Genomic DNA, 14,624 nt, shown 5'->3' on the forward strand with positions numbered 1-14,624 from the left:
TATGTATATATACATAATTATATACTAATATATATATATATATATAAATATTTTTAAAAATTAACTCATAATTGGATTTGTTCTAAACGGTTTGTATTCGTAAATGAACTTATTGATTTCCATAAAATATTAAAGAAAATCGTTTTTTTTTGCTTAAGAATACAATTTAAGTAGCCCTTGGCATATTATTTTTTTAGTTCAGTCTAGTCTGTCTTTTATTCGAGAATCGTAAACATTTCTTCAATAAAAATATGGATTTAACACCCAGCGTACAATTATCTAAAGAAATACCAGAATTTCAGAAGATAAAATTGCGACCAGTACCTCAAATAAAAAGACGAGCTCCACAGCCACCCATATTAAACACGAGAAAAGTGTGATGCTTTAAATTTTTCTACATGATATCCTAATTATCACATATTTACTGTATTCCTTTAATTAACATATCACTATTTTTCTTTGTAGACTTCGTCGACTACAAAAACCACTACTATGACAACGCCGGCGAAGCTTTATGGCAAAGATTTAAGTGAATATGATGAAGTGGACGTTGATGCTTTATTGGCACAATTATCACCTGAAGAAATAAATATATTAGCTAAGGAAGTAGATCCCGATGTAAGAATAATATTTAATGTTAACATGAGTGTATTTAATGTTCTAAATTAATTTTAAAGGACAATTTTTTGCCGCCTGATCAACGTTGCAGTTATGAATGTGTTAAAAGTCCTACCGGACCTTTGGATCGTAAGAAGCTAATTGAACATATTAACAAGGAGGCTGTGGAAACTCCTGATCAACCAGAATTTGAACCATATATTAAAGGTACAGTTCGGGGCAAGAAATGGGTCCCACCACCTAGAGATGAACGCGAAATTGAAGCCGAAGAACAAATTGCTATTGATTTAGGTGATGAGTATGAACAGGCTTTGACAGATGCCACGCAAGAAGAAATAATAGACTTAGCAGGTATTATCTATTTTTATATTAATAACATGACATGTTTGAAATTGCATCTCAATATTTTGTAGCAATACTTGGTTTTCATTCTATGATGAACCAAGATCAGTATCATGCTTCCTTATTAAATAAAGGTCAACCTGTTGGTTTAGGATGGGATGGTATAACCAAATCAACACAGCAAAAATTATATCCTATGGATCCACCTAACGATACTGATATTGATGAATCAATAAAACGCGTCAAAAATGATGACGTGAAACTGATCGAATTAAACTTAAATAATATTAAAGTAAGAATAATGTCTCACTTTGAATGTTTTCTTACAAAATTGATGTTTCCAAGATTTTTAACAACATAATATATTTTTAGAATATTTCTGATGAAAAATTTGAGCAACTTTTTGTAGCACTGCCCCAGAATGAACATTTAGAAGTTCTTTCGTTAACTAATGTTGGCCTTACTGATAAAACAGCTCTTCTTCTAGCAGAAGCAATTGAAAAAAGCAAAACCTTAAGAGTATTAAATGTTGAAACAAATTTCATTAGCCCGCCCGTGATTGTAACTCTAGTAAAAGCTTTGCTTAAATGTCGTACCATTGAAGAGTTTAGAGCTTCAAATCAAGTAAAATGTATATATAATTTTATATGGTCTTTCTTTTTAAATTTTCTTTTTAATTCAGCGATCATCAGTGCTTGGTAACAAAATTGAAATGGAAATTACCGATTTAGTGGAGCAGAATACATCACTACTCAGGCTAGGGTTGCACTTGGAATTTAATGATGCTCGTCATAGAGTTGCTGCACATCTACAACGTAACATTGATAGAAGTAAGTTTCGAGCTTTTATTTCTTTTTGTATGATTTCTCTAGGAATAAATAAAAAAAATTAAAAATGTTAATGTCGTAGATAACTCTCACCGCTGGTGACTGATATATATGAGCCTATATATATATATATATATATGTGCTTATATATAATTTCTCTTTAGGTTTTGTTATATTAAATTCGTTTATACGAATGTTTTTCTGTAATAAATGAAAAAAATTACTCTCTGATAGGTTTAATTATTGAAAAATTCTTAAAAATATAGGTGAATTGCAAAATTTGTCACCATTTGTCAAATCATCCATTTCGTCATCTCTGATATCATCGTCACAAGCAGTTCCATCTTTAATAAAAGAGAAACAAAAATATGTTGCGGATGCTCAATACAATATTAAAGATATTCTTACACCATTGCTACCATCACAACCAAATTTAACCGCAAAATCATGTGTGAATGATTTAAATAATGAAAATTCAAATGAAAGTGCACAAAATGGTTCATTTGAAGAATTTCGAAAAGTCAAGAAAAATTCATTACTTAATGATCAATTTGAAATTGGCTCTTCATTACAACAAAACTTGACAATTACTGCTGATCAGTACATTTTAAACGTATCCACAAATTTAGATATTGATATCGCTTCCATGGCAACATCATTATCATTGTCTACGAAAAAAAATGCTGTGGAAACAAGAACATTTAGAACAGTAGAAACAGATGCAACAAATACTGTGGCAACAATAGCAGGATTAAATTTTATACAAAACTCCGTTGAAAATAGTTATGATGAAAAAGAAATATAAATGATAAAAAATTTATTGAAATATCGATTGAAGCACACTTTCACATACCTTATTGCATCCCTCGTAATTATTGGAAAGAGTATAAATTATATTTCTCCCTTCATAATATTGAAGTTCATATAAAATATTATCATGTATATAATTCCGTAATTGACAACAGGTAATATTGCCGACCCCTTTACCTTCGTCCCAATATTTATATGTGAAAAATAATTTGTTTTAATTATAACACTTTACGTGGTCATAATTCATCGTAATCGTCGCCTATCAACCAAAAATGTTTGAGTTCTGTTATGATGTAAAAATGTTATATAGTATATTATTGTTTAAAGGATATTTTTAAATTGTAAGAAAGTTACAAAAATAGATATAGAGAATCGTAATAGCGGGACTTTTGTTCAAATACATGCTTATCCATAAACAAATCACTAATGCCTAATCACATGAAATAAAATTCGATAAATGAACCATTGCTATAGTTTTAAATAACAATACAAATGGTTTTAAACAAATTTATTGAAAGAAGTTTAGTAAAAAATTGTTTAGAACCATTTAGATCCATTATTTCATTCCCTACTTGTAGAATTGATTACTCGTTTCTATGTTATTCCTTTTAAATAGTTTTTGTTTATTACACATTTTTTGTTTATTTGTTTTTCTCTTGTATTTTTCACATTTCAAGTTGTATAATTAAAATAATTCATTTAATATAAATTTTTTATTTTTTTGTAAAAATATAAATATATAAATCATGTTAAATAATGATTGATCGATATAACCAACATCATGAATGACAAAAAAAGTTGTACGCGTACAAAAAATGAAACCGAGCTTACCAAAATTAATTTTACCTCCGGCGAATATGGAAATAGAATACCCGGAGCCCCTTTCGTTAACTCCATCACCTACACCATCCCCTCAGCCTCAGAACGACTATGACGTAGAGGTGGACCCTGACAATGTGGTTATTCGTGGTGGCGCAAATAATTTTGATCCAGAAATTGATCCTGATAATACCATAATTCCTGGCAGTCGTGCCGTTACACCAATAGATGATAATGATAACATTGAGCAAACTGCAACTCTTAATGAAGATATCTCCAGTTTTAAAGCACATACGTGAGTGAGCAAAACCAATATGGTTCCAACTCAATCCTCACTACAAACAAAACAACAGAATCAGATCAATAACCACAACAATAAAATACAATATTATAAGTACGCATTCAGCCATTAAAAATATTAAACAAAATTAACCTTCGTCATGATTAGTATAAATCATTGGAATGTGGCCAATCAGATATACTTACTTCATATTTAAGAATGAAATGAACTCCTCTGTATATAAAACAATGTTTATTGTTTATAGCTTATAGCTGTTTGTTGACTATTATGCATCCCATATACCTTAGTAATTATCCCAATGTTAATTTATGTCATTAAGTACATATTTCTATACAAAAGTATTTACTGCTCTCATTGCCTGTATATATACTTGTTTTGCTGTCCTTTCGCATATTACAATTCTTAACTTTTAACTAATAAAAGTGATGGAAATGCTCATTTTAATATAAATCTCATTTGGTGTTTAAAATGTTGATACTGTATTTTTAAAAGGCCGACATATATGTGGGAAATGGAATCATATTTTAGTTGTTTTTGCTTATCATAATTTTTGCTTCATTTGTAAATAAAAAAAATTAGTTGTCATTATCGCATTGTCATTATTGCCGCACATATTCCAGTTATCTTTTGGGTACCTATATACCTCTCATTTTTTTTATTTATGTGGACCCTTGTCAATTTGTTTCTTATTTTAAAGTTTGGAGTTCTAGAAAGGTTTCAGCTATTCCTGTATTTCTATGTCCAGCAAGTCCACATTCAATGAGATTGTTTTACCTTCTTCTAACTTAATTGTTAATTGTTTTTCGTACATATCAAACATACACAGAATACAAATGATAGTTCGAATTTTATTTAAAAAAAAATACAAAAGTTTCTAATAGTTTATTTTTCTATTACTTTTATTTTTTTGTTTGCAGTAAGAAAAGATCTTGAGTTACGTCTGCAATTCAGATTTTTTAATAATCTACACAGGAAATCAACAAGAATTCAATAAATAAAAAGCAAAAATTAATTCAACAAATATAATAGTAAAAAAAAAAAATTGAAATTTTTATTTCGTAAGAACTAAGAAAACATTTTAAAATATAATTGTTTATAAATTAAACTGATAATATTAGTTAAGCAAACCAATCATTTATACACACATAAATAATATATAAAAATAATACAAAATTATTTACTGATTACGTATAAAATATAAAATAATTAACCGAAGTGCTTAATGCTATTAATTCAATAGAAATGATTAAGAATAATTATTAATAATAAATGAAGAATATCGCGAAGTCGGATTAGAATACGACTTTGAACTATTGACGGAAAAAAGATAAGTTAAACACTATTTAGACAAAATAATACATTTATCAATAAACGAAAACAATTGTGAATCTTCATGGAAAACCAATTCTTAAGAAGTATATAAAAATATAGATCTGTATAAGTGGAAAAGGTACTTATGGATTTTCATAACAATGAGTTGCTGTATTACATAAAACTCTAACACGTCTTGTTGTTTAGTTCATAAATTTTTACTAGTCTAAAGTTATAAAATAGATAATATGCTTCACTATAAATAGCTTAATTCTAACTGCAAGACTGTTAAATAAAAATATATTTAATTGAATTTAAATTGCGTTGCGTATAGTTGAAATTAAAATTGACTGTAACCGTAATTAGAAAGCTAAGTAAGTGCTGCAATTGAAAACATCTTTTAATGTAGGTTTAACTAGTAATTCGACTAAAATTTTATTTAATTTGAAAAAATAAATAAATCAGAATAAAAAGTTCATTGGTCCATATTTTAAATTATTTAACTTAAATTTGTCCTAATTTATGGATGTCCTTCTAACTGAATGTGCTTCATCCCGCGTATGAATCTTGTTTTTTACACTAATATTATAGATTGCATGAAAACATAAACACTTAATATTATATCTGTGAATTTGCATGAATCGCACAAGAAATCTATAATTTTAGATAAAATTTTTTAGCTTCAACACAAAAATCTACACAACAACACACCACAGTCAAATCATTTCTCATTTCCATATTGATGAAGATATTATAAATAATTAAGCCAAACTTTTTTTTATTTATTTAACATATTTAGGACAAATATCCATCTGAATGTAAATTAGTTTATAAAACATAAAAATATAAAACTTTATATATGCAAAAATTTAAGAACTAATTAATTCAACATTATACAATAAGTTATAAGTATATACAATTGAGACTATAAAACAAATCAGATAAAATAAATTGCGTATACATAAAAACTAATAGAAGAACTATTAAGAACAGCGCTTGGAAATTTTAAGCACACAAATAAATCATCGCAAGGACCTCTACATTCTAACCTATATACATGTATATATATGTATATGTGCGTGTGCGTGTGTATGTGTATACATAAAAGTTTGTACTTCAGTTGGATAAGTTGATTAAGATGTTCTTGTTGTCGTTGTACTTGTTGTTGTTGTTATTATTATTATTATTATTGTTATTGTTAATATATAAAGATATAAAAATGATTTATATAAAAGCTTTTGAAAAATGTAGGATGATTATACTAACAATAACTTCTTGAGAAAGATTGGATTTAATTGTTTAAGAATATACGCAAAACACGATTAAAATTATCTAAGCTTAAATTTGGAATTTATTTATTAGTTAGTTACTGTTATGAATCAAAACCAAAGCTAACTCCAGCGCTTTAACACATTTGCCCAATTAAATGGACTTTTTGAAGTAATTCAAAGAGTAATTCAAGAAGTAATTCAAATAAATGTATGAAATTGATGTAAACATGTTATATATATATTTTTGAATATTAACAAATTTATTATTAAAATGCACATTGTTTTTGAAAAATAATTATTTTTTTGTTGTTTTTGCTAACAACTTTTATCCAATTATCCTAATAATATTTTTGACTAATCGTAATATTTTTGTCTCCTTCTGTCTCTATTCTTGTGTTTATTTACAGTACGTGTCAACCGCCTCAACCAGCGTAAATAAATGTGTACCGAAAAACCTGAGATCCCGAACAACACCTGTATTGCCACCACTAAATATATTTAATTCTAAAAATACAATAACGATCAATAGAAACAAATTCAAATTAAGTAAGAGTCAATTTGCAGCTTTAGGAAATTTTGAAATTGATTAGCACAAACGATTTTGTCAATACAAACTACAGACCACGAGAAAGAAAGTCCCATTGTTGTTTGAAAAATCAGAAATAGGTAAAAATATTAAGTTTATATACATATATTTTATTTGTAATTATGTATTGTGCCTTTTTTAGGTTTAAATATGAATATTGTATTATTGTCATTATTTTGTATCGTTTTTATCGTTAAATGCATAATATAATACGAATAATAATTGTTTTTTTCAATTTTTGGTGCAATAAAATAAACAGTATATGACTTATGACCTGGCTAAGGCCTTTCTAAGAAATGTGCTTTTATTAAAAGTTATATCTTACTTTGCAGGCGGGCGTCAACGTCGCGTGGGTCACTTTGGAAGAAATTACACCGTGGGAGTTTGGCAATATAAATCCTTTGAAGATTGATTTGAGTAGCAGCACTCGTCATATTTAAACTCTGCAAATCTGCAAATCGCACTTTATATTATATTTAAAGTAAAAATCAAATATTTATACAAATTTCCTAACATTTACAGTCAAAATTTATTTACAGTTTTCTTTCTGTAACATTAACCGTTTTTTCTACGAAAATGTCTTAAATTTTATAAAGTGTATGTTATTTTAGAAAATTATATACCAAAATTGTATATAGAATTATGTACTGAAAATAAATACGAAAAAACGCTGCCAGAATGAGATCTATAGACATTTTAGTTATAGTTTATCTAAGTTTGATTACACATAAGCAAAATGAAATGAATTCGTCTGTTTGAAGAATTGCAAGCTATTGTAAAATGAAATATATATTTATTGGGTTCAGATATGTACGCACTTAAATAATATGAAAAGACATAAGCTCGGTTTTTTCGCAATATATATCCATATATAGATATGTTTTTATCATAAAACATTAATAATAATACGTTTAAATATACCATTTACCACATAAATTTAATATTATATTTGAATTTGACAAAAACTTACGCTGATCGCTTGTGGCACGTTATAGTTTGATTTTCTATACCTTAAGTAAAGTTTTTTTTAAATTGTATAATTAATAAAAAATTTGTTTAATTTTACGTTTTCACTATTTTTATTTTAAGAAAGCAATACGCAGATATTTATTCATAATGTGCAAGTATCTCTATTTTGAATGGAGCAAATGAACAAAATTTGAATAATTCATATATTTAGAAGTTATAAATAAAATTAAAATATTTAACAGTTTCTGCATTAGAGTTTTATTGAGTTTTATTAAAAATAATAAAATATTAATTTCTTTTAAGTGAGGATTATGTAATGTAATTATATTTATTCATATCTTATAAAATCGCTTATACATTTAAAATATCTAAAAATAAAATAGCTTAAAATGTTATATGCATATTTATGATGGATGTTTCTTTTTACATACACATACACTCTTTACATTGTTTCAAGTTGTTTTGTATTGTTTTGAATTATGAAAATATTTTGTATTTAGTCACTTTGAGCGGCTGTAGTTTAAATATTTGATCAGTATGAATTGAGTTAACTGCCATCTGTGAGATGACAGAATTTGTTTAGAATAGAAAAAACTTGAATATTTTGGGTGTCACTTTAGTAGGTGCAAGATTGAATAACTGCTGACTATTAGTAAATCGATATCTATCATCGCTACGCAGCTGTTGGTATTTCTCAAATTACTGAACAATAATTGCAAAATTTATTTGTAAATAAAGTTAATTGGTCCATAATTTTCCGTGATCATAGTGTAGATACGCAACAAAGTTGGAGCAAAATAAATTTATCCAAATTTATTGAGTAAATAATAAGCGACATCGCGTTGTCATTCAAGATCAGCGGACAAAAGCGTATATGAAAAGAGTCAACCAGAATTTGTTTTATATTTTAATTTTATCTTAACATAATAAATCATGTCAAAATAAATACGAAAGGTGCTATAACACCTAATGTAGATGAAGATATCAAAAGTACGTAGACAGTGGTACAGTTTTCTCGTCTGCCATTTTCGTTATTTTCTAACGAGATCGAAGTGTTAGCGGACGTGTCGCACATTTATTCTCAAATAAAATACAAAGAATCTCATAAATAGTATATAGAAGTGTGGGTGCAATATTATTAAATGTACTAAGAATCAGAACAACATGTCTACATTAGAGAACCAAGCACCTTTTCGGAAAACTTCAAGAATAGAAGAACCAGTGGAGTCTCAATTCAATGGATCCACTGAATTTATATTGATAACGGATCATCAAACAACATTGCATAAAAGTTTAGAACAACTAGAAACAAAAACCGAAACCAGCTGTTGCAAAGCATACGTCAAAAATGTTTTCCGCAAAAAAACTTTGTATAAACGATTACCTATTTTGCAATGGCTACCAAATTACACAACTACCGACGCAATCGGAGATCTGATAGCGGGAATAACAGTAGGGCTGACAGTTATCCCGCAGGGATTAGCTTACGCTGGAGTTGCAGGCTTACCATCAGAGGTTTGTTATCTTTATTTACATATAGGTTGTACAAAAGTGTTGTTTGATATCCTGAAACATGATAATATTATTGATGTTTTTTTTTGTGATCACGATTTCATTTGTGATAATGATCATGGGATTTGTGATAACATGAAACAGTGTGTAAATAAGTATAAAAGCTATAAAGTCACTAAATAATGATAAGAAAATTATCCGTAAACAAAAACGTTAATGTATTTTGTCACTTTGACCGCAGTTCGCTTCTTATTTTTAAAGATATAATACGCTTGTATTTATTGTGTTTTAACCAGTAAACGAAAATAAACTGTAAGATACCAAACACTATGTTTTCTATTTTCTGTTTAAAATCTAAACGAACAGTATACTAAATATGTAAAGTCTAAAGCGCGATGAAGACTATCATTTTTGAATGTCATTCAAGTTGTCATTCAAGTTGTCATACAATTAAATATTTAACACAAATTTATAAGTGATGATTATAAGTAAATTTTTATTTGAAAAAACATTTTTAAATTTTATGTGTTAAATTAACGACGTAAGCCCAGTCTTAATAAAAAACGTGTTAAAAATTAGTCCTAATAACAATTTAGATTATTAAATCTAAATTTATGATATAACACTTTGTGCCCGCATTGTGCTTTTCTTTGTTAAAACATGTCATTAATACTATGTTCAGACAGACAAATTTCCTTAATTTCGTAAAAATGAAATAAAGTTAATTTCGAAGGTGTTCCTACTGCCTTAAATTAAGAAAATCGTATGTTTTTTGTTTACAAATCGAGTGTTAAAAATTACATGCTCCAAACACAATTTGTATCTGGGAAATTTTAAAAGTTGATTATTATATCTATAAAAAAATGGCATTCAGTAGTTTTATTAGCTTTAATGGATTTCAGGGGATCTATTTCACAACTGTGAAAAATATACAGTATAGTGAATACAGTATACAATTTATCAAGACTTCTAAATAAGACTTTTTCTGTTTAGTATGGACTCTATGGATCTTTTATGGGCTGTTTTGTATATGTTTTGCTTGGCACTTGTAAGGACTCCACCATTGGCTCTACTGCGATAGCTTCCTTGCTTGTTTATCAAATCGCACAAGGTGTTTGGCAACGAGCAGTGTTACTCACATTCATTACTGGCATTATAGAAATTTTTATGGCTATATTTAAGTTGGGATTTCTTGTAGAATTCGTGTCGGGACCAGTAAGTGCTGGTTTTACAAGTGCAGTGGCTTTAATAATAAGCACATCACAAATTAAGAGCATGCTAGGTGTTAAAAGTGGAGGCACTACATTTCTTGAGCGCTGGATAACTATTATAAGAAACATTCGTAATATTCGAGTTCCTGATACGTTGCTTGGCATTAGCTGCGTTCTGATATTAATTGTGATGCGTTCTATCGGTCGAATTAAAATGGCGCCTAAGGTGTTGAAATGGTACCATAAGCTCATAAATAAATCGCTATGGTTCCTGGGTGTAACACGTAACGCATCATTAGTTATTCTTTGTACTGTAATTGTTTCTAAATTAGAAAAAGAAAACAATCATTACTTTCGTTTGACTGGCCATGTGCCATTGGGCTTGCCTGAGTTTGGTTTACCACCATTCTCTATTAATTCTGTACCTGCGAATGTTACCTTTGAAGATGAAGAAGTCAAGGGCGAAACATTTATGGAAATGATTAATAGTTTAGGTTACGGTCTAATTATTGTACCACTAATTGCGTTACTAGAAAACATTGCTGTTTGTAAAGCTTTTGGTAAGTTAAACAACTCATAACTATGATAACAGAAGTGATAAACATTGTTTCTAATCATCACCAGCAAAGGGAAAGCCTATTGACGCTACCCAGGAATTATTTGCGATTGGTGTATCTAATATTGCGAATTCACTTTGTAAAGGATACCGTGCGAACGGTGGTTTGGCACGATCAGCTGTAAATAATGCCAGTGGTGTACGCACTCCCATGGGAAACCTATACATAGGACTTGTTGTAGTTGTAGCACTAATGTATTTAACCGAATACTTTTATTACATTCCAAAAGCAGTGCTTGCCGCTATTATTATATCAGCAGTTATTTTCCAACTACAATATCATGTTATCGTGCCAATGTGGCGGAGCAAACGTAAGTAAAATTTTTAATAACTCGTCATTGACTAATTTTGAGTCAATTATACTAGGTTCTGATCTGATTCCGGGTTTCGTGGCCTTCATAGCTTGTTTAGTTTTGCCGTTGGAAATTGGCATTTTAGTTGCTATCGGCGTAAATTTGCTGTTTATTCTGTACCATTCGGCTAGACCTAAGGTGTCACTGGAAACATTAGAAGTAAGGACTTACGATATAATTATATGCTTTAATATTTTTTTTTTCTAGACCAATGATGGCTTGAAATTTTTGAAACTGACACCTGATCGGTGTCTTATATTTCCATCAGTTGAAAGTGTGCGTAATCTTGTTATTAAATCCGGTATAAAGACAACATTACCCGTTGTTATTGACTGTACTTATATTTATGGAGCTGATTTTACCGCTGCCAAGGTAATCTCTTCAATGATTGAAGACTTCAATAAACGTGATCAAAAAATAATTTTCTTTAACTTGAAACCAAGTGTGGTTCAGATTTTTGAAGGCCTCAATACGAAGTTGAAGCTATGTTATAATATACATGCACTATCGCAAGAACTTAAAGCAGGAACGGAACCTACTAACTTACCCGAAACAATTGTGATTGAAGGCGAAACAACAAGTCCGTGCAACGGTGGGATTGATTTAACCAAACTGTAATAATTTAGTAATTGCGTAAAAGAATAGATATTTATAATAATACAGTATATATGCATGTATTATAAATTATTTATTATTTCAAATTTCGAAGATATTGCGCATAATTGGTAAAATAACAAGCGTTAGTAAAATACAAAAATAACGACAACTATTGATAAATAGGAAAAAGAATGCAACTTTTGCTTTAATGATGTGAAGGACATATTACATTTAATTTCAGAATTATTGATTACAACGTTGTTAAATAAATAATACTGTAACACTGTAAATAAAGCGCACCTTAAAACTGACAATACATATTTTGTACAAATAATATTTTCTATTGTTGCCTCTAATAAACTATAATTATATATGTAGTATATCAAAAATAATAAATGTACTAAGATGTCGAAAGTCGAGATTAGCTTTTTAAAGCTTTTTCCGATAATGGACCATCAAGAGGTTCGCAAAAACAATTTACCTTAGCCAACGAACGCAATCCACACTTTCTGGATTATATAGGTCGTTTTAGTATAATATTAACAGAAATGTATTCATTTCTGTTAAAGCAAGAAAGAACAGAACTTGGATTTGATGGTCGTTGATTTATTAGATGTTTTACTAGGAAGAGAAAATGTTAATAAATTTTTTTGCTTTTAGCTGATGACTTTAGGTAAAACTTCATGAATGCAAAAAGATATTTATTTACTGTTTCATATAAATCAAGTAATGTCAAAACAAATAATATACCATTTGTTGCACCATCTTTAGACAGTAACATGATTGTAAACAGATTTTATTTTTTTGGTACTGACGCTACGTATAGCTATTCATTATATTTATCAATTGGTGGGTAATATATTTTAGGCATAAATATTTTTGTTAAACTAGTTTAGTCAAATTCTGAATTGATATTTTGGAACTTAAAGTACACTCATATTACATGTATAGTACCATGCTCGACTTATTATAAAGTTCGTTAGTTTTCATATTGGTGATATTCACAATAGCGAATATTCAGACTTTCTTATAATTTCTGTGATATGTACAACTAATATGTAGTTTAACATCTTAACAGTTCAAAGCAAAATAGCTTTAAAAAGGTTTCGAACTATCAATTCATGATTTTTTCTTTATTCAATCCAATCTATAAGCCCCAATTATATCAATTTATAATACGGACTAATTTTTTACACTTCGTTTATTTGGGAACCAACGTAAACACCAAAAACGATATAGGATTAGAAAAAATGATATGCAGGGAGAAATCACTCTTGCCAACAGATGTTAGTTCGGGCTAAGTAGGCAATTGATAAACAAATTTATTCTCTACAAATCTCTCCTCATGCCTGCCCTGCTGTATCGTGCAGAAGCTTGGATAATATCCAACAGTTATGAGAAGACGTTAAGCGCATTGGTGAGAAAATTTCTTTCGAATTTATGGTTGGATCTATTGATTTATGGTCCTTAGCATGTTGGCAACGAGTATCAAATTATATGGAACGATGAGCTGTATGAGCTATGCCGCGATATAGTTAAGCACAAAAAAATTAAGCGACTTTAGTAGTTTGGTCAACACGTGTGAATTGAACTAATTGCTGTGGCTAGAAAGTTATTTGATTCGGCAGTGCTTGGTATCGGGCGTAAGTATTTCTGGTGAAATCTCGAAATATCGAGCGATATGAAGGCGGCCGGTACTGCCAACTGATGTCTAAAAGCCACTGATCGGCGTGACTGGCGGAAGCTACTTGAGGCTCACGTCTGCAATTACCAACTATACAAGTAAGTTTAGTTTCTTTATTGGTGTCATCAATGTGTATTTAATTTCATTTCACTTGGCTGTTTAATTGTCATCAATGCTTTATATGATAAGACAATCTCCATCTGATCAAATGCAAATTTCAAACTTTCAATCCCATTATCTATATCTCTCAATTAATTAATGCATTTTCAGCAATTACTTGACGTTCTTAAAAAAACTGCTACAGTAATTACATTTATTTTATAATTTTTCAACCATTAACATTTACGGATTTAATTTTTAATAAATAGAGTGACATAAGGTGGAGAGAGATGTTATAAATAAAAAAATTTTATTATAAAATTTCGATTAATAATAATTAAAATTTTGAACTTATGTATGGGTCATTCTTTTACAAATCGGACTCCTGTTTGACCTCATGTACTCCGATTTAGCTGAGGTCAATTATCTTAAAAACACAGTAAATTTCAAGTTCTTATCATTTATAGAACTTGAGATATAGCACTTTGAAAATGTGTCTACAATGTCAATTCTCAAAACCGTATGGTTTATATCTCCTAGGAAAAAAATCACAAAATTTTTCCCGAGATACGGGTCTTCTTGTTTTATGAAAGGAGTTCATAATAAAAATTTCAGTCAAATCGGAGATCATGAGGTCAAAAATCCGTCTAGTTTGTAAAAGAATGACCGATATGCATGTTATTATTGAAATTATGTGC

At 29.0% G+C, this 14,624-nt stretch overlaps 2 protein-coding genes across 12 annotated transcripts; both read left to right on the top strand.

Moving 5' to 3' along the window:
• Positions 1–236: 236 nt before the first annotated feature.
• On the top strand, positions 237–8,099 carry LOC119686136 (tropomodulin-like). Of its 10 annotated transcripts, none has more exons than XR_005252881.1 (10): positions 237–374; positions 466–618; positions 678–969; positions 1,032–1,252; positions 1,333–1,584; positions 1,643–1,790; positions 3,396–3,711; positions 5,828–6,135; positions 6,707–6,965; positions 7,218–7,416. XR_005252881.1 is itself a non-coding variant. In XM_038100612.1 (8 exons), exons 1-8 carry the CDS (start codon positions 252–254, stop codon positions 4,648–4,650), a joined length of 1,521 nt encoding a protein of 506 aa, XP_037956540.1. In that variant the 5' UTR covers positions 237–251; the 3' UTR covers positions 4,651–4,740. The 10 variants fall into 10 exon arrangements, 4 of the variants coding, with proteins under 4 accessions (XP_037956540.1, XP_037956541.1, XP_037956542.1 ...); XR_005252882.1 differs by having other exon boundaries at positions 5,828–6,117; XR_005252883.1 differs by lacking the exon at positions 5,828–6,135 and having other exon boundaries at positions 3,396–3,810.
• A 242-nt stretch (positions 8,100–8,341) lies between these two features.
• Positions 8,342–12,454, top strand: LOC119686137 (sodium-independent sulfate anion transporter-like). Of its 2 annotated transcripts, XM_038100616.1 has the most exons (6): positions 8,342–9,369; positions 10,360–11,137; positions 11,202–11,504; positions 11,560–11,705; positions 11,754–11,918; positions 11,990–12,106. In XM_038100616.1, exons 1-6 carry the CDS (start codon positions 9,019–9,021, stop codon positions 12,005–12,007), a joined length of 1,761 nt encoding a protein of 586 aa, XP_037956544.1. In that variant the 5' UTR covers positions 8,342–9,018; the 3' UTR covers positions 12,008–12,106. The 2 variants fall into 2 exon arrangements, with proteins under 2 accessions (XP_037956544.1, XP_037956543.1); XM_038100615.1 differs by having other exon boundaries at positions 8,344–9,369; positions 11,754–12,454.
• Positions 12,455–14,624: the final 2,170 nt, after the last annotated feature.

Source organism: Teleopsis dalmanni, chromosome 2 (genome assembly GCF_002237135.1).
Source record: "Teleopsis dalmanni isolate 2A chromosome 2, ASM223713v2, whole genome shotgun sequence".
In the NCBI taxonomy this organism is placed as follows: Eukaryota; Metazoa; Arthropoda; class Insecta; order Diptera; family Diopsidae; genus Teleopsis; species Teleopsis dalmanni.